Below are 20,612 nucleotides of genomic sequence, written 5' to 3' on the forward strand. Positions count from 1 at the left end.
CCCCTATGGAATATCTCTGAAGTTATTAGAAATTAAGGAACATTTTAAAAAATCCTGTATTGAATTTTACTTTGAAATAAGCTCTGCTAGACATTATTTTTACTACAGAGGTATCCAAGCAACAAAAAGGAGAAACTCAAAGAACATTGAGTTTTGGTTTCAGAGTAGCAGCCGTGTTAGTCTGTATCTGCAAAAAGAACAGGAGTACTTGTGGCACCTTAAAGACTAACAAATTTATTTTAGCATGAGCTTTCGTGAGCTCACGAAAGTTCATGCTAAAATAAATTTGTTAGTCTTTAAGGTGCCACAAGTACTCCTGTTCTTATTGAGTTTTGGCTCCATAAATACAGAAGCCTGGCTAGGTTGAAGCTTAAAGACAGACATGAGAACATTTTCTTCTACATACTAAGAGTTTGCATACAATTCTATCAAATTATTGGCTCATGGCTAGATTTTGAAATGTGCTTAACACTATGGGCCAAATTCATCGCTGGTGGAAGTCATACATCTTTTTTAAAAAATCTGCCATTACTGGCATGTGGACAACTATCAACAATAAACTTATTTTTTAAAGTCATGATTCAGCAAAACATTTAAGTACATGCTTAAAATGAAGCACATGCTTAAGTATTTTACCAAATTAATGCTATAAGCAGTACCTAGCACAGAAAAGAGCCTGGGCTAATTGTTAAATATATGTAAAATGTTGATGATAACATGTAGATTTTAGCCTTTTAAATCTTCTGGATTCTCATTCTGGGACAGGTCCTCAGCTGGTATAAATCAGCACAGTTTCTCTGAAGTCATTGGAGCTATGGCAATTTACACCAGCTGAGGTTCTGGTCTTTTTCCATTCTAGACTGATAGCTCTCCTCCAGAAACATGTACTTTAGCGTGATTTCACCTGATACAACCAATGTTCAGTTGGGCATCTCACTAGCGCAGGGACTCTGGAACAATTTTTAGAGTGGGGTGCTGAGAGCCCGTGAACCAAACTGTAAACCCTATATATAATGGAATCCACCTCAAGACAGGGGGTGTGGCAGCACCCCTAGTTCCAGCACCTATGCACTAGCATTCAGGTTGTTCTCCATGAAAGATTTCTTACTTATCATGAGCACTTTTCCTTTCTTCTCTGTGCAACTTGGCTCCCAGAAGTATTTTAGTTCTCTTCATAAATAATATCCTGCCTTCTCTTTACTGCTTTTAAGAGCCTGTCCTGCTCCAGTTGATGCAGAAAGCTACAGCCCACTTAACTCAGCAACACAGTGCTCCACTCTCTTCAGATACCATAGTGATGAGCAGGTGATGAAAACAAAGATGGACAGGATAGAACTGTACTGCACCAATCAGGGAGTCCTAGGACATTATTCTCTTCTCAATTACAGCAATGTAAATCAAGAATCATTTGCACTGAAGTCAATGCAGTTAACATGAGAACAATTGTGAAAGAGAACAGAATCAGGTCCACAGGCTTACTGACCTCTCTGTTACCTCCTGGGAATTACACATGTAAAAAATAAAAATAATAATCAATCATCTACATTTATACCGAGTTTCCAGCAGCTTCCAGCCTCCTTTCCACTGTGCAAAGATGGCTCTCTGTTATACAACTAATGAGCTTTTGTCACTTCCTTTACTTTCTTAGATGCTCTACACTTACTTTTGAAAAGTTTCCATTTGGCTAAACCACCAAATTTTACAGATCACTCTGTCCTCAGCTGAATCACAGAAGCATGAAGTTCATCCCTCTTTGTGCATGAAGACTGATGCATACCTGGAGCTCTTTCTGTGAGATTAAGTGGGGGAGATATGGTGTCAGCACTCCAGTCCTGGAGCTCAATATACAGGAATTAACAGTCTCAGTCTCTGGCAAGATGCTGGGCTCATAGAATCATAGAATATCAGGGTTGGAAGGGACCTCAGGTGGTCATCTGGTCCAACCCCCTGCTCAAAGCAAGACCACTTCTTACAAGCTATTGCAGCCCCAATAGAGCTTAACTGGAGACATAAAACAACCATGGTTTTCAGAGTTTTCAGCACTTGCTGCCAGCAACTGCTTACATTCTATATCATTCCCAAGACACTTAACTAAGGGAATGTCTACACTTACCACTGGAGCAATCAATCCAGTGGGGGTCGATTTATCGCGTCTAGTGAAGACGCGATAAATTGACTGCTGAGCGCTCTCCCGTTGACTCTAGAACTCCACCGGAGTGAGAAGTGTAGGCAGAGTCAATGGGGGAGCATCAGCAGTCGATTTATTGCGGTGAAGACACCGCGGTAAGTAGCTCAAAGTACGTCAACTTCAGCTATGTTATTTTCGTAGTTGAAGTTGCATAACTTAGACCGACTTAGCTTGCCTCTCCTGCCCCCTGTGTAGATCAGGTCTCAGATCAAAGTCTATTCTGACAGTTACACTTGTCATACCTGGGCTTTTTGTGTGCTGTTTCACACACCTATTAACTTGCCATCAAGCAATCAGTTTCTTTAACCAACTCATCATATCATTTGATAATTTTAATTACTACCCTTAAAACAAACCATGGTGTATCATTTAAACAAACTGGATGGATGGATGGAGAGACAGACAGACAGCATTTGTCCTTTTTGCAGTCTGGTTTGAACTGGTTTTATAATCAAGGAATTATATAGGAACATGAATCTGATATTTAATCACAGCAGGAAAGCAATTGATTTATGTATCTAGGCTGTTTGCATTCTAGCCATATTTAAAATATGTATTCCTACAATATCTACTCCTGCACCTACTGAGCGATAACAGGGCCATAATGAACAACTGTGTTTATGCCATACCAAAACCATGCTTTTCTTCTGAGTTGTAACAATGCTGTACCAATTGCCTATGCCCCAAACTATGTATAATGATATTGTTCCAAAAATAGTCTTATTTGTACCATTTACTAGTATATCTACCACTGTATGTACGATAGCTAGACAGACAGATCCACGTGTGGCACTCTGTACCTCAAAGCAGCACCCTGGAACCCCAATATTCACTTGTGTCATATAATTATGAGATATTTCATACAAAGCATGCCATGTAAGATATCATATGAAAGGTCATGATTTGCTGAAACCTATTGTTCTGTCCAAATATGTACATCATTAGTGCATAAGAAATTATGAGATTTTGCTGTATGGTTGTTACGAAATATGTTGTAAGTTTGAGAGTCTCTACTGCAAGTTCCACAGTGACTTTCCACAGCAAAGGTAGTGATTCCCACCCAGGAGGGTGATAAATGACCATTAATGATAAATGACCATTAATCAGCAGGGGAGTTATAAACAAGGGATTTACAATACTGTAGGAAAGTTGCACAAGCATCACACAATGGGAGATTGCTCAACTCCATGACTCAGCAAAGCCCAGCAGAACATGTCTGGGCTAGTGTTTTCCAGGCACATGGACTGAGGGTATAAAATAAGGGACAGTGGCACTGTGCCTTGGCCTCTCTCCTCCCCCACCTATGCTGGAAGCAACAAGAATGCTGGGAAGACAAAGACTTCAACTAAGGCCATTGTTCCCAGGATTAAAAGTGGAAGCCTGTGTATTAAGAACTATAACATCCAGTGGGGTGAGAAAACTGCTTGATCCAAATACTGCCTAGTGTAATAAGGTTTAAGATGTAGACCAGGGGTAGACAACCTATGGCACGCGTGCCGAAGGTGGCACTCGAGCTGATTTTCAGTGGCACTCACACTTCCTGGGTCCTGGCCACCAGTCCTGGGGACTCTGCATTTTAATTTAATTTTAAATGAAGCTTCTTAAACATTTGAAAAACCTTATTTACTTGACATACAACAATAATTTAGTTATATATTATAGACTTATAGAAAGAGACCTTCTAAAAATGTTAAAATGTATGACTGGCACGCGAAACCTTAAATTACAGTGAATAAATGAAGACTCGGCACGCCACTTCTGAAAGGCTGCCGACCCCTGATGTAGACTGTATGCTTATCTTTTATTTTCTTTGGTAACTATCTCTGACTTTCTGTGCCTACCATTTATAATCACTTAAAATCTATCCTTCTGTAAGTGATAAACCTGTTTTATATTTTACCTAACACAGTGTGTTTGGTTGATGTGCTTGGGAAATCTCAGCTCAGTTTACAAAGGCTTGTGTTTGTCCTCTCCACATTGAGAGAGGGGCACACTGGGCAATAAATGTACATTGGTCAGGCTTCTGACCAGGGCAAGACGGAATAGTTCTGGGATGCAAGGCTGGGGAGCCGGGGGGAACTGGCTGGTGCCTTTCTCTGTGTGATCTGTGAGTGGCTCAGGGAGCATTCATACAACCTAGCTGGGCATGGGGCTCCACTTGCTGTTGTGCTGAGTGATAACATCACCTGGAGGGGTTCGCTGCTTGTCACTAGCAGAGCACTGTGAGAGACAGCCCAGGCTGGAGAGTTAAGTGGGCACTATGGTATCCCAGTTTCAGATTGTATCCCAGGGATCTCGTCACACCATGTACATAATTTTCCTCTGCACCAGCCTTTCAAGACTTTTTAAAATGTGGGGGGAAGAGGAAGGAATGAAATAAGCCAAAATTAAACAATTTTGCTACTTGCTTGCTAATCTGTTTTTTAATTATTATTTTTTTTAATTCTCTCAACCACCTTAAAATCAAATAAATCATTTACTAGTGACAAATGAGGTTAAGCTTTAAATATTATCATGACACCATAGTGCTCACTACTGGTCTATATGAATATGGCAGGTAATGTACAAAAATGTAACAGTAGCTCTTCTGCCACACTCCCTCCCTCAATGCCACGTTAGATGCTAAAATTATATCCATGATTTTTGGGACTAGAACATATCACTCATTTTCCCTCCAGCTCACTTGGTTCTATGCTGGTTCCAGTAGGCACTAGTTCCAAGACTATAGCTTAAAAAGCCATTCCAGAAGCAGAGCCCTAATTGTGTCATGCCAGGTTTACACTAGAAAAGATCTCCCGGTATATCTGTACTGAGACAGCTATATCAACAAACCCTCCTAGTGTAGATACAGTTTATAAATGGCAAAAAAAGGGCTTTTGCTCTGGTTCCCTAAGCAAAATAAGCTATAAGTATATGCCGGTATAGCTGAATCTACACTAGAGCTTTTGCCAATACAGAAATGTGGCGGGGGGGGGGGCGCGAAATCATACCCGTAACTGACACTACTAGACCAGAAAAACTTTTTAGTGTAGACTTGGCCTTAGTAACTGGCCATGAAGCTGTTAATCTAAATCGAGCAACTACTACAATTTTCTCCCCTCTCTCTCCCCTTCCCTTGAAGTGCAAGTAAAATAATCATTTCCTCAACCTGGTGTAATAACATTTAGAAATTCCTAAATTAGTTTTAATTGCACTTTGTTGCCAGAATATAGGACTACTGGGCAAAATATCAGATTAGCAAAGAACTGTAAATTGCTAGACTGCTGATACAGCACGGTGCTAACACACACCTGATGAGAGATCACTGTGATCCCTTCTCTTCAAATCAGGTGTAACCCAGCAAATGGCAGTGATATGCTTGGCCTCCAAGAGGAAGGAAATTAACTGCTCTGCTGTAAGGGTGCTACCCACGAGATGGTTGTGGATGGATGGAAATGCTTGTGTGTGGCAATAAAATGTATCTTCTCTTAGTCTTAGGGGCCGACATTTTCAAAGGATCCATTCATTTTAAGTGTCCTCTTTGAGACACCTATACCTCTAACTTTCAGAGGGGCTGAAAACCTACACCACTAAATGAATCAATGGGTGCAATGAGTGATCAATACCTCTGAAAAAATCAAACCTCAGGCACCAAAAATTAATGCACACTTTTGAAAATTTAGGCTAGATTTAGCGCTGTTATAGTGCTGTCATCTAGGAAAGAAAAGGGGTCAGGAAAAAAATGGAGGGAAAAGAAACAGAATAGGACTTTATGGAGGCTTGTGGGGAATCTCAGCAACCAGAAATTGATCATATGCATTTCCTTTCTTTTCCATTTTCCTGGCTGGGTTATGCATTGCTACAGTAAATAAATCGGAAAGACTTACATTTGTCACTTTAAAGAGTGATCAGGCTGTTCTGAAGGACCAAGAGGAGTGTCCTCTAGATTCCAATTTTGCAACCCTTATTGCCGCAAGTCATCCTCTCTCACGTGATTAGTCCCTTTGTTTTAACTGGGTTATAACACTGCAGTAATTTTAGGTACTACTGAAATAATGGAACTATATGTGAGTGATGATAGCAAGATCTAGTCCTTAAAAAATGTAGGTTGGTTTAAGCATTTAAAATAGGTAACATTTGCATATTCCCATAAAAATATACTTTTTATTTAAGTTATCTTCAGTACTTGAGCAGCCCTTAGAATTCCAGCTGACTAAATACACAGTGAAAGAGGTGCATCTGCTAACTCAGCACTGTGGGTTTTATGTTTCTCTTTTGTATCAAGTGAATCCTTCAGATGTCCTTTATACCTGATCTCCATTTGTCTGTGAGGCCTTGAACACGTCTATATTATTTAGAAGTATCCATCCAGACTACACTCCACTTAAATGCTTATTTTTTAAATCAATGTACTTATTTTTATTAAGATCCCAGACACCTTATCTGACAAAGGTTCATGAAAGAGATTTTGGAAAAGATTAATCTCAGTAGTATCTTTTAAATGTATGAATGAGCCTTTTTAGCTTTGATAAGGGTGCAAAATTTACATCATTGCTTTATATTCCTTTGTTACTGATTTTAGACTCAATTCTTTAATTTGACTGTATATTTTTACTGGATACTTCATAAGCTGAAGGGGCAGAAACTTTGGCACTAGGGATACGTTAGACAGATAGCAAGGGCAAACAAGTGTATGCCTAAAAAGTAATGTAAGCAGTAACTTGATACGTCTTTCCCTTTTTTGATCTGGAGCTGTTTATTTGTGTTTTATCCAAATGACTAAATACTCTTGGGTAAAAAATAAAAATGTCTACCACAATGCACTCAATGTATGCGGTTCTCTGGGGGCCTAGAGAACAAATGTGGGTAGTCCAAATTCAGGCTGAAGTATTGTGGCCAAGGGCTACAGTGTATCTACCCACATAGGACAGACTCACGTTGTAGCTGCCCAGCACATCTCCAGTATGAATTTTTCTGTCCTCAGCCTAAAAAAACCTCATATTACCCTTATTAACAAAGAAAAACACATAAACAGGATAAACTCTTTGACAACTTCATTTCCTACAGTTTGCTTATGGAAGCAACTCAAGTTGTTGACAATGAACGATGAGCCATGCATGGCTTGGGTTTTGTCTATCTAAAAGACCATTCCTGTCCCCATGCACAACCGTGACATTTAAGGTCAGATGAGGCTGTTAACACTCCCTAGACATGAATGCTTTGTGGGCTGAGGACAGAGTATCCTAACTCCTACTTTCTCAGGTAAACCTGAGGGACAAAGATTAATATTTAAAATGTGGAGTTGGGTGAATAGCTTTAGGAAAGCATATTAGAAAAAATTGAGCTAATTCTTTATTATCATCTAATATTAACATGGAATATTTTGGAGATGGCATACTTTTCTTAATACTGCTTCCCAAGAATGTGCTATGTGGCAGATGGCCTTTGAACCAGTAGGATTATTCACACTGACTACAGAAGCATGGGTTGTGCAGTCTCTAATGCCTGCAGCAGTGCCACTCGTTACTACCATTACTTATGAGGGTGCATAAAGAATCACGATCTGTTCTGTAAGACTAATGCTGGATTTGTGATACATAGCAGACTGTTTTGTGATAGGGTAGGATAACAGGGACATGGAGATATGCATTTTATAAAGAGCAGTATATTGACAGGAGAAAATTCCACAGACTTAATGATGAATCTCACTGTATCCGTATTCAAATGGTTGTAGCAACCAGAGCTGTTTAATCATTTTAGAAGAAAAGCCATTCTTAACAGCAAAACTGAACAAAGCACTCCATTCCTCTAGAAGGGAAATTAAAGACATTGTCCATTTATGGAACACTGAATAAAACTACCCTTTTCATGGATACTTGCGTTATGGGTCGTAACACAATATATATCCTAAGGCTGATATATGGTGCTTGTGATTTTTAAGTTTTTACCTGACTGACACTTCTATATGTAGGGTAGGTTGAGAGACTATAGATTCTCAGTAATCTGATGTTTAATTTGACCTGAAATTTTGAAGTGAGAAATCTCTTCCAAAATTTAATCTAATACATTTCTAAAAAGCCTACTGTCCTTAAATCATAGCGCTATGAGCATGTTTGGAAAACAATTTCTTTCCTAAGATTTAATAATGGGAAATATCATTGGTTACAAGGCCCTACATTCATTTTGTTGGAATCTAGCGCTATACCGCCATCCAAAGAAGGAACGGGGTGCCAGCATCTTATCATAAGGATCAGAAGAACTAAAGTTAATAAACATTTGACTGGCAATGACAGCCTACTGGGGCATGCCTTGTGTATGAAGGTGTCAAGGTACAAATCTTAGTCAAATATGTCTTCTGATTATCCTGTCACTTCAGAGAAAGGGAGATGTCTTGTTCCTGGGTGATCTTTAGCTATAGTTATCTAGGGCTCCTGTCATTCATGTATCACTTCAGGAAAGAAAAATGTGGCCATCAGGAGATGGGCATATTGGAAAAGGAGCCTGCTCTATAATCTGGTGACCTGCTCTGATCCGGAACATCCAGAAAGAGCCAGTGTCCATCTAAATTCAATTTGCTAGCAGAGGGTGAGGAGCTAGCAGGTGGGTGAAATATTTTTGGAGATAGAAAAGATTATTTGATTAAAAAACACAAAAAGGAAGAGAAGAACTCTCTTTCTCTGGTGAAGTTGTGTACCAAAGCCCAGTGAAATCAGTGGAAACACTTGCACTGACTTCAATGGGCACTGGTTTGGGTCCTAGAATACCCCTGCTCTTGTGTTCTAGGAACACCGCTGAACCTTGTAGAGTATCATTTAAAGGTTCTGAACTGATGTGGGGAGAGAATGGATGATTTGAATATATATTATCTATCCTTAACTTTTATCATAACAAAGGCCTAGAATTTTCCCCACCATCCCCTCCATATACCCATCACTGGAGATAGCTAAGATTGGGTGGATAATTAGCAGTTCAAAGTTTAGGCTCAATGGAAGAGGAACAGGTCAACAAAACCATCCCATATACTACCCAGATTAGTAAGAGAACAGTGAGGATATACAGTCCTAGACTGATGGAGGATTAATTTTTGGCCAAAGTGTTGTCTGTTGGTAACAGTGAATTCTGCTGCATCAAAAGAAGCAAAATTATGTATAAGTATTTTCTTTCAAGAGTGCAAGGTCTTGTTGTCAACAACAATAATGGTTCCCATTACTATATGCTTGGTCATAAAGATGAGCTGTTATGGTAGCAGCTGAGGTCCTTCCCTTTTCTCTATCACATCCTGCATGACAGAGATGACTGGCTCAGCCAAATAAGTAAATATGTACACTGCCAATGATGCAAAAACACATCTGCCAACAAAGACTAGAGATTAAAAGGAGTTAAATATTTCTGGGATGGTAGTGTCAATACTAATAATTTTATAGATTCATGGATTGCAAGGCCAGAAGAAATCACAATGATTATCTAGTCTGACCAGCTGCACAACACAGCCATAGGATTTTACCCAGTGATTCCTGCATCTAGCCCAATAACTTATGACTGAACTAGTGCATATCTTTCAGAAAAAGAACTAGTCTTGGTTTAAAGACCTCAAGAATCCACCACATTCCTTATTTGTCTGCTCCAATGGTTAACTACCCTGACCCCGTTAAAAATCTGAAACTGCCTGTCTGCCTGGTGAGACTGGAAGAAAGGTCATCCATCAGGCAGAGTGCCTGCAGTATTGGTTCAGACTATAACTAGTACTTTTGATCTGAAACAAAGCTCTGTGATGCCAGTATTTCAAGCAGTGCTGCACCAGTGGAAGGAACAAGCCAAGTCCCTGGCTATGGCTACACTACAGCTTAAATCGACATAAATTATGTTGCTCAGGGGTGTGAATTAGCCACCCACCTGAGCAACATAACTTATGCTGACTTAAGCGCTGGTGTGGACAGTGCTATGTTGGCGGGAGAGCTGCCGCCACTCATTAGGGGTAGATTAAGTCAACAGGAGAGCTCTCCCCCATCGGCTTAAAGCGGCTACACAGAGAGCATCAGTGCAGCTGCGCTGCTGTAAACTCTCTAGTGTAGCCATAGCATCTTGCCACAAGGTGATCACAATGCCAACAATAAAATGCAAAGTCAAAGAGGTAAAAGTGTATAAAAATTATAATAATGGTGAGTAATGCACATAAAAGCCCAATCAATTCCCTTACTAGAGAAATGAGTATGCTTAAATATAGCTGCATATCAAATATGCTCTGCTTTGAAACTGGTCTTTCTTTTAGATTATCTGCATTATTTAAGCACCTACTTATATATCCTTTAAGTGATTGTTTCATGTTTATTATTTATTACTCAGATAGGGTGTGATTTAGCTGCCATGGAAGTCAATGAAGCAACTGATTTCAATAGAAGCTATATCAGGTGCCTAATTCCTGCTAGTAAAATTTGTAAGAAAAATACCATCAAATCTACTGGATAAAAATAAAATGCAGAGTATTGTATCTTGGTAGTGGTAAAATGCAATTTGCTTCTCATGTAATGTCAAACTTTGAAGGTCACAGGGCCTGATTCTGATCTCACACTGGAGTCACTGCTGATCAGAATCAGGCCCTAATTTTTGAAAAAAATTAGTTAAAAAAAATCTCACCATTTCAGGGCAGACATTTACCTTATAACTTCAAATTCAAAGATGTAATCTGTGAGTGCCAAAAAAAAAAAAAACAGGTCTTCTGAAAGTAACAAAGTTTAGAATTAAGACCCAGTCCTTCATCCCTTTCATGAGTAGTTCCTCTGAAGTCAACAGGTTAATCACATGAGTATGAGCTGCAAGATCTGGCCTTTATTTAGCTGCATGAACTATTTCATATTCCTGTTACCCAGCTCTAAGCCTGTTACTGCATGATACTTAGAAACATCAAGGTGATGTGAGCCCTCAACTCCCATTGACTTCAATAGGTGGAGTGAGAGCGCTCAGCACCTTTCAGGATTCGTCCCAGAGTTTGGTCCTAATGAATGAAAGCAGAGAGTACCTATACCTTGCCAAGGTACATTTTATAAATAAAATATTTTAAGACATTAACAATTGTTGTATTTGTAATTGTTCTTCTAATCAAAATTCCAATGACCAGGAACCTCAGCACATTTTGAGCCATTTTCCCTGCTCACAATATGTCCCACACTGCTGAGGCATTTTGTTCAGAGGTCAGGAATGTGGGCATGCTACCATGGGATTCAGGAAATCATTTACAGAAAGCATAAAATTACTTTGCAGTATAGTGCCTCAGAGCTAAGAGAGCATGACATAATATCTTTGCTACTCAAACATACTTGGTTAATGTGCAACCTTTAATATGCAATAATCACATACCTTTAAACAAAACATAAAATAAAGTCAAATACAATTTGCATGATGATCAGAATGTAGTTAGAAAGGAAACTGCATGGATTTTAGAAACTTTATTAATTTAGATAATTTTATATCTTTGTCAGAACTTACTACAGTTGAACCCTGTTATGTCGCCGGCCTAGGGGTTTGCCAAAAAGCGTCGAGATAACCGATGATCGAGATAAACAAAAACCCGGAGCCGGGCAGCCAAAGAAGCGGGACCCGGTAAGCGGGCCGGGCGGCAGGCGAAGCGGGGACCGGGTAAGCGGGGCCGGGCGGGCGGGCGGCAGGCGAAGCGGGGACCGGGGAAGCGGGGCCGGGCGGGCGGGCGGCGAAGCGGGGACCGGGGAGGGGCCGGGTGGGCGGGGACCGGGGAAGCGGGGCCGGGCGGGCGGCGAAGCGGGGACCGGGGAAGCGGGGCCGGGCGGGTGGGCGGCGAAGCGGGGACGCGGGCGGCTGGGGACACGGTGGGCCGGGGACGCGGGGCCAGGGCAGGAGCCAGGCGGCCGGGGACGCGGGGCCAGGGCAGGAGCCGGGCGGCCGGGGACGCGGGGCCAGGGCAGGAGCCGGGCGGCCGGGGAGGGATGCGGCAGGAGCCGGGCAGGGCCGCCGCCAGAGTTAGTAGTTTACCGGTAAGTGGCAAATTCGGCGCTCTTCTGTGCTCGAGATATTAGGGTTCGGCGAGATTAAAGAATCGACATAACCGATGAGAAACCGATAAGACAAAGAGGGAGTTTGGCGGTTCCACTTCTAAAACGTTGACTTAATACGATTGGCAAGTTAACTGAGGTCGAGATAAATGGGTTCGACTGTATTGATAGTGAAAGCCCAAAATATAGCATTTCTCCATTTAAGGACAGCTTGAGTGTTTTAAACCTTGCTAAGAGAAGAGATTGTGAAACTGTGAAAGTTATAATGTCCTTCAGATTCCTTTAGGGTCTAGAAATTAACGTTGCTGGCTGTTGTACATTATAGGACCATGAATCAAAATAATTTGAATATGCAGTCAAAATTTTAAAAACGGTGAATATTCCCATCTAACGTATGTAACTAAAGTAGTTTTGATTACTAGACTTACATTCTGTAGCAGACTAGTCAAAACATTGCTTTAAATTTAGTCAGAAATTATATTCTAGATGAGAAGGGCATGTGCATGATCCACCAGAGACCACCTACCTTGTAAAAAATGTAAATCACAATGGCTAAGAGTGACATTTCATAACAGTTTATTCAGAAAGGCAATAAGAAAGTTAATATAAGAATGAAACAGGTACTACTGCACTCTGGACGCTGATTGTGTGCATTTGGATAAACAAACTGAATAAAAACTGTTAGCAATTACTCCAATATAAATCTGGAATAACTCCACTGATTTCACTGGAATTACTCTTGTTTAATACTGGTGTAACTGACAAAAGAAGTTAACCTTCTGTTGTCTTGTTTTTTAAGCAGTAAGTCCATATTTCTCAAAAATATAATGTGTGTGTCTTCTACACACTGGAGATAGGAACTTATTTTGAGTTGCAGGACAAGTTTATTCACTCATTGAAGTATTCTGTGAAGAATGGGTAAAAACATTCTGTTTCAACAATGCTATGTGTGAAAAACTGTTTAAAAATATCAAGCATCTACATGTATTTCCAAGACAATGATTAGAAATGTTACATTTTAAAGTGTACATATAACGTTCAGCAGACAGCATGATCTAGCCAAATAATCACACAGGTTAAGTCCCTCCTTTTCAAAGAATTCAAATCATTTAGGGGAACTGATTCAGGCTGCCTGAGAATTTTCACTTTCAGACTTTGGGAAAGGAAAGTTAAATCATAGCAAGGTATTCAGGCACACCCATTGACAACAGTGGGCAATGAATGAGGCAGTTGGTATTATTAAGGTGCATTAAGGAGCCTCTTCCTTTACACTCTTTGTATGAATATGATAAGGTAGCAAATAGGCCAGAATGGACCAAAATAGAAGCTACTCACTGCCTGCCATACAGATTCAGATTTAGAGTAGACCAACTTCTCTAGCTTGTTCCAAGGACAGTACAGTATATGAGCTCTTCAAATTTAGTACAGTACTAAATTTATCCCTATTAGGCCATCAATATTGAGGAAATGGGGAAACTATAAAAATATTATGACTATATTTTCTTTTATCATCAGTGACCAAAAGTACATAATATAAAGCCAGGTTTGGTATCAAGGTGGATAGAAAGCTGGCTAGATCTTCAGGCTCAACAGGTAGAGATCAATTGCTCGATGTCTAGATGGCAGCTGGTATCAAGCGGAGTGCCCCAGGGGTCGGACCTGGGGCCGGTTTTGTTCAACATCTTCATTAATTATCTGGATGATGGGATGGTTTGCACTCTCAGCAAGTTCACGGATAACACTAAGCTGAGGGAAGAGATAGATACACTGGAGGGTAGGGATAGGTCCAGAGTGACCTGGGCAAACTGGAGGATTGGGCCAAAAGAAATCTGATGAGGTTCAACAAGGACAAGTACAAGTCCTGCACTTAGGATGGAAGAATCCCATCATGCACTACTACAGGCTTGGGACCACTGGCTAAGCGGCAGTTCTGCAGAAAAGGACCTGGGGATTACAGTGGATGAGAAGCTGGATATGAGTCAGTGTGCCCTTGTTGCCAAGAAAGCTAACAGCATATTGGGCTGCATTAGTAGCAGCACTGCCAGCAGATCAAGGGAAATGATTATTTCTCTCTATTTGGCACTGGTGAGGCCACATCTGGAGTATTGCATCCAGTTTTGGGCCCCCCACTACAGAAAGGATGTGCACAAATTGGAGAGAGTCCAGCGGAGGGCAACAAAAATGATTAGGTGGCTGGGGCACATGACTTATGAGGAGAGATTGAGGGAACTGGGCTTACTTAGTTTTCAGAAGAGAAGAGTGAGGGGGGATTTGATAGCAGCCTTCAGCTACCTGAAAGGGGGTTCCAAAGAGGATGGAGCTCGGCTGTTCTCACTGGTGGCAGATGACAGAACAAGGAGCAATGGTCTCAAGTTGCTGTGGGGGATGTCTAGGCTGGATATTAGGAAAAACTATTTCACTAGGAGGGTGGTGAAGCACTGGAATGGGTTACCTAGGGAGGTGGTGGAATCTCCATCCTTATAGGTTTTTAAGGCCCGGCATGACAAAGCCCTGGCTGGGATGATTTAGTTGGTGTCAGTCCTGCTTTGAGCAGGGGGTTGGACTAGATGACCTCCTGAGGTCTAATCCCTAATCTTCTATGATTCTATCATCTAGCACTTTAAAGTCTAAGCTGGTACATAGAGGGCCAAAACCTGTCTACAACTACTTCCATGCAACACCACTGAAATCAAGCAGGTTAAATGGGTGTAAAATGAGCAGAGAATCTGGCCCTCAGTATGTCAGTTATTCAGTCTGAATCTCAATCTCCTACTCCTCAGGCTAGCAGGAGGTTGAAGAGGGGTACTGTTTCCATGGCAGCTTTTATGGGCTGATTTGGAGAGGAAACTGTTCTGAAATGGGTCTGGTCAGTGCTTAATTTGTCCCAGAGCTTGCCAGGACTGAGCCCCAGCACTTCCAGGCTTGGCAGTTCATAGCCCCGGCACATCTGGGCTTGCTGCATCAGTTATGAATGTAAAAAAATTGCTTGAGCCCATGCACCTCTTTCATTACAAATTAAGTTCATACATGGCAAGGAAGGACTGTAGTTCCAAGTGGGATCCACTGCTGAGGGCATGTCACAAAGGCCCTACAATGGTAGTATTCTCCTCCCAAAACACTACATATTAAATAAATACGGTCTTTTACTCAATTATATTAGAGTTTTGAGTCTTGGGCTTTGGCGCTTTCAGGCAGACAATATAATGTTTTTAACAGGGGCAAATACATGCAAAATTCAAGGAGGACTATTTTAAAAACCTTGGGGTGTCACATCAAGCAATAATTCACTTATATTACATCAGATTTCTACTGAATGGAAATCTTTTTTTGTTACCTACTTGCACTGAGTTCTCATTACTTGAATGCTTACCAGCTAGAGCCTTAATACGGGATCGCTCAAACAGTCGTGCAGAACTATTTTCATTGTCCCAGTCATCGACATCCCAGCGGTTATTCACATCACTGTATTGCTGTTGGATTTCAATATTGTCATAGTCTGTCGCTACTGTTGTTGTCATCTTGAACCTTCTTAACCTATCCTTGGCATCAGCTTCTCCTTAAACAGCTCTGTAGAAAGGAAAAAATAAGGGGGACACTTAGAACTATATACATACATTGAAAAGACGCAATAAGATTCAAACTCAGGACTTTCGGCTTCAAAGTCACTGGCTTCCACTTGGTAAACTGAAGAAATGGCTCCAATATAATTCAGAAGTCTTAACGGCCTACCACTCCTGCTAAAATCCACTGAACAACATTTACTTTCAGTAAAAAATATATAAGGTCATCATGACTCACAACAAAGGGAATGGAACATGCTAAATGGCACAATAAGATATTTCCATAGTTTTTATTTCCAAAGGGAATTTGTTTGCATTTTACACCTGTGAAACACGACTGTAAAACATGAACTCTAGACGATTTAGGTACAAAAAACCTAATGTGCAAAAAAAGACCTAGACACATTTCCAAAAAAGGTGCAGACTCATGTCAAAAATTAAAAACACAATCATGTAAACTCATTAGATGAGTATTTTGACAAGCAGAAACATTTAATATGAAGATGAAGAAACATTTCTTTCTGCATATGTAAAATCTGATCAAATGACTATCACAGGGAATTTACCTGGAATCCTGTCCAGTGACATACAGTACTAACCACCATTTCCTTGTACTTATTTCAGCAACAAAATGGTAGCATACTAGTCATTACGTACTATAAATAATACATTAGGCTGTTATCCTGCAATCAGCAGGATGGTATCTAGCACATCTCTACTGTCTTCCATCCAAGGATCTTAAAGCATTTTACAAGCATGACTAAGGTCTGCAGTATACTTCTAACACAAGCTCACAGATCACAGGAACAGTGTAAGGAAGCAATCAGTCCTCCAGAGGCACGAGGGGGTGTGGGGGTGGGGAGATCATAATTTTCTACTGGTGCTATAGCAACAGCTTATTTATTACCCATCTTGTGTCAGTGGCCAGTGTTGGGTGATCGAGCCCAGGCTCTGCTCGCTCCCCTGCCCACCTACTTGGGCTGGAGTCCTGAGTTTGCAGTAACCGTTTACCCCTGCACACCCAAACCTAAGGCCCAGGGAGACTGTGCAGGGATATAAACAGGTTCTTACTTCTCATTTATGCCTCTCTGTGGATGTGCTGCCTTGCATCTCTGGGGAGATGCGGGTGTAACATCTGCTCTTGATTAGAAAAGAAAAGTACCGTACTTTGCTAGGGAAAAATACAAACAAACTGTGCATATGTGGACTGAATATTTCTAATGAGCTGGGCCCAAAATATTTGCTGTAAGCCTTTAAATAATTATGTAAAGGATGAAAAATAAATATAAAATCAAGTGCACCATTTCCCTTCATAAAGAAACAACAGTGATAAAAACTATACTCATAAAAATATGAAAAAGAGGGTCAGGGCATGAGGAAATTCAATACAAACAACAGGTACTACACAGGAATAGATACTGTCAACACATTTAAAGAATCTGATTTAATTGATATATATGATTCCCCTCTCCTCCACAAATTCTATAATACAAGACAGGTCTTTACAACAATACAGAATTACACAGCAAACTGATTTTGGACTGAGGCCTACAGTCCTGTCTCAGGCATTGCATATTAACTCTAGTAAAGATTGCAGGATCAGGCCCAATATTTTAACACACAAGACCTGACTATGACATAGTTACATATCTTACATTTTTTAAAGCTTATCATGCCATAACAAAAGCAACATTAGGCATCTGGATGTTTATATGATGATTTAGCTCTACAGAGAAATATGACGGAGTTTGACTCTCATTACTGCTAAATCATTATCACACAATAAAGGGTCCCAAACAGCATAGTGGTCATTAATAAAGTACTTAACACCTACAGCCAATGGCCAGTACAGCAAACAAAAACTCCTTGAACAATCTAATGGGGAAGCAAAAGCAACTAAAGACAAGGTCTCTGGATTTGGCCTAGCTATCTGGTGCCACCTACTGACACATGAAAATGGAATACGATAGCATAGCAATCACAGCAAAGCACTGTTACTACTCTACCTTGAGTTCAGGTTACAAAACCTATTGCTATATATTAAATAAATAAATATTTTTTAATATATTTATTTATTTTAAAGGATATATGAATGGTTTTACTGAGTCCAGGTTCATTCCATCAGCATTTTACATTTTGCAGCTGACAAAAAAAACCCATGTCAATGGAACACAAATTGAACTTTACTGTTCTCTGAATGAGATGTGCTTGCTTTCCAGCCAAATATCCTAGAATAAAAAGTGTGGTTAATTTCCCCACACCAATCCCAGGAGATTTCCAGCACAATCTCCTTATTTTACACAGAGATAGCTAGTGGTTATATAAGATACTGTTATTGGAGCATGTTTGTGAGCTATGTGACCTTTACAAAAGGTGGGAAGGAATCAGTTCTGTTATTTTAAGCTGCCAACAGATGAAAGAATATGAAACAAGCTGTTCTGGGAAGGCCTTTTAAAAATCATACTACCTCATTTATAGCATTTTACCTTTTGGGGCCAACATTTTCCAGCAGAAAACTCTGAAAATAGATATTTTTCAGCCTGAGTAATTTAAAGCATGTCAATAAACAGACAAAGAAAAGGATGAAAAAAGCCTGATTAGTCCTCACACTCCATGATAGGAACATTTCTGCAGTAGCACTAGGGGACTGATTCTGATCTCACTTAGATAGGCTTTGGATCAGGCCTGAAGTTTACAGAAAGACTCCCATTGACTTCCATATGCTTTTGATCAGGCTTGTACACTGGCATAAATCAGGAATAACTCTACTGAAGTCAATGGAGTTACACTGGTGTAAAACAAGCATAACTGTGACCAGAATCAGGCCCCATATCTTTTACACAGCATCAGATTAGACCAGTCTTAACTGCAAACTCACAGCTGTCTTTGATATGAAATGTGTAGTAGTGTAACTTACAACATTCCTTCTGATCCACTAAGAATCATGACTCTTTCCCCTGAAGTTTCAAATGTACTTTTTGAAAAGCAGCCATTCAGAATGGAAAAATAAAATTAATGAACCTTAAGGACAGAACTCTGTTAATCTCCCATTGGTTCCCACAGGCCACTGAGTTCATCTATTTCTATATCATCTATATCTACAGATATGTATACCAAACAGCTGTGACCCTCCTATTCCCTTCTTCTCCTTTCTAATTCCATGGGCCCAATCCATCCCTGGTAAAGATGCATTCCTGGTAAAGATGCACTTGGTCCATTTCAAACCTGCTTGACTGGACAACCTGCATTTTCCTGTTATTCCAAGAAGATTGTTGTAGAAAATAGGCATTTCTAAAAGAAGTGCTTATGTCTGGAATGCAGACCGAGTATCATGGGGACAGGCAGACCAGCAGGTAGAGGAGAGAGACTGCAGAGAAAAAATAAGTGCTTTGCCAGAGAGCACTCTGGTACTATGGTGAAGACAATTTTAAAGGAAATTTTCAGTGCAATATGAAATCGTTTCCCTCATTTGCTCTGACATAAACCATGACTAAATTGTTAGTAATTATTTCTTTTAAAATTGCACTAAAATTTTTAAATATGAAATAATGAAGCAGAAGGAGGCCGTACTGTCAGCCTAATCATATGTATCAAGACAGGAAGTTTCAGAGCTGCAGCCAGAGACTCAGGGAACAGGCATTGTAGAGATCAAAGCCGCAGCTAGAGGTTTCCACAGTTCTTTCTAGAAAATTTCAGTTTATTTTTCAGGATATCCACTCTAAACAAACCCACAAAAATCCTTCAGAAAAAAATACAGAACTTACCTAAACAGTATTGCCAACTTCAAGAGATCAAAAATTATGAGTCAGACTCCAAAAAATCATGAAATTGGCCCCAAAATCATGACATTAAAAAAAAAAAGAGTACATCATGTACTATTTCTTGATTTTTGACTATTTCTATTTCTTGATTTTTGAGCTCCCCCCGTCCATCCCCAGGGTCTGTGCATGTGACAATTAGTATCATACAACTACTGGTTACAGGGTTGCCAACTTTCTGATTGCTGAAAACCAAACACCCTTGCCCCGCCCAACCCCCCCTCAATTCAGTCCCCCCTCCCCCAGTTCAGTCCCCATCATCACCACCCCATCAGTTCAGCCGCCTTACCCCATCAACCCCCACTGCCCTCAGTTCACTCTCCCAGCACTCACCCCATCTGCTCGGAACCCACCATCAATACAGCCCCCAACCCCATCAACCCTCATCCTTCTAACCCCCCGCCCTGCAGTCCCCAGCCTCGCCTCTGCTCCCACATCCCAGGCTGGCAGGGGAGTAGCCGCCTGGAGCTGACAGTTGGAGCCCCGGCTGTGCCCGGAGAGGCTGACAGGATTTCTTAGTAAAATTAAGCCTCACTTTTAGAACTCTCATGTGTCAGGATTTTTTTCCCCAGTTGATTCAATAGCTTATTTGAGGTTTGGCCCATCCCCAGAGCCATTAAAATCCATGGATATTCACAGACCATTCTTGCAGATAGCAGATTGGACACAGATACACCCACACAGGGCTCTACTCACCAGCGGCGCCTGCCCCGCGGCATCCAACTCAGGCAGCCTGGGGGGCAGGGCCGGCTTTAGGAAGTGCGGGGCCCAATTTGAACAGTTTCAACGGGGCTGTGGCAGGGATGACTTAAAAAAAAACAAAAAAAACCCCCACACACATGTAAACAAACACGTGGGGCTTGTACTCACTGGGCGGCACTTCGGGTCTTCGGCGGCGGGTCCTTCACTCGCTCCAGGTCTTCGGTGGCACTGAAGGACCCGCCGCCGAAGTGCCGCCGAAGACCCAGAGCAAGCAAAGGATCCGCCGCTGAAGACCCGAAGTGCTGCCAGGTGAGTAAAAATTTAAAAGGTGCCTCTAGCCAAG

The 20,612-nt window shown here is 41.0% G+C and overlaps 1 protein-coding gene across 1 annotated transcript in view; it reads right to left on the bottom strand.

Annotated features, from left to right (window-relative positions):
• SPTBN1 (spectrin beta, non-erythrocytic 1) overlaps window positions 1–20,612 on the bottom strand; it is a 201,031-nt gene that overhangs the window by 128,365 nt on the left and 52,054 nt on the right. Inside the window, exon 2 of the mRNA XM_045008632.1 lies at window positions 15,560–15,756. Coding sequence (XP_044864567.1) covers window positions 15,560–15,707 — 148 coding nt within the window. The 5' untranslated portion in view covers window positions 15,708–15,756. The remainder of the gene's footprint in view (window positions 1–15,559; window positions 15,757–20,612) is intronic.

The sequence above is a fragment of the Mauremys mutica genome, chromosome 3 (assembly GCF_020497125.1).
Source record: "Mauremys mutica isolate MM-2020 ecotype Southern chromosome 3, ASM2049712v1, whole genome shotgun sequence".
NCBI classification, from domain to species: Eukaryota; Metazoa; Chordata; order Testudines; family Geoemydidae; genus Mauremys; species Mauremys mutica.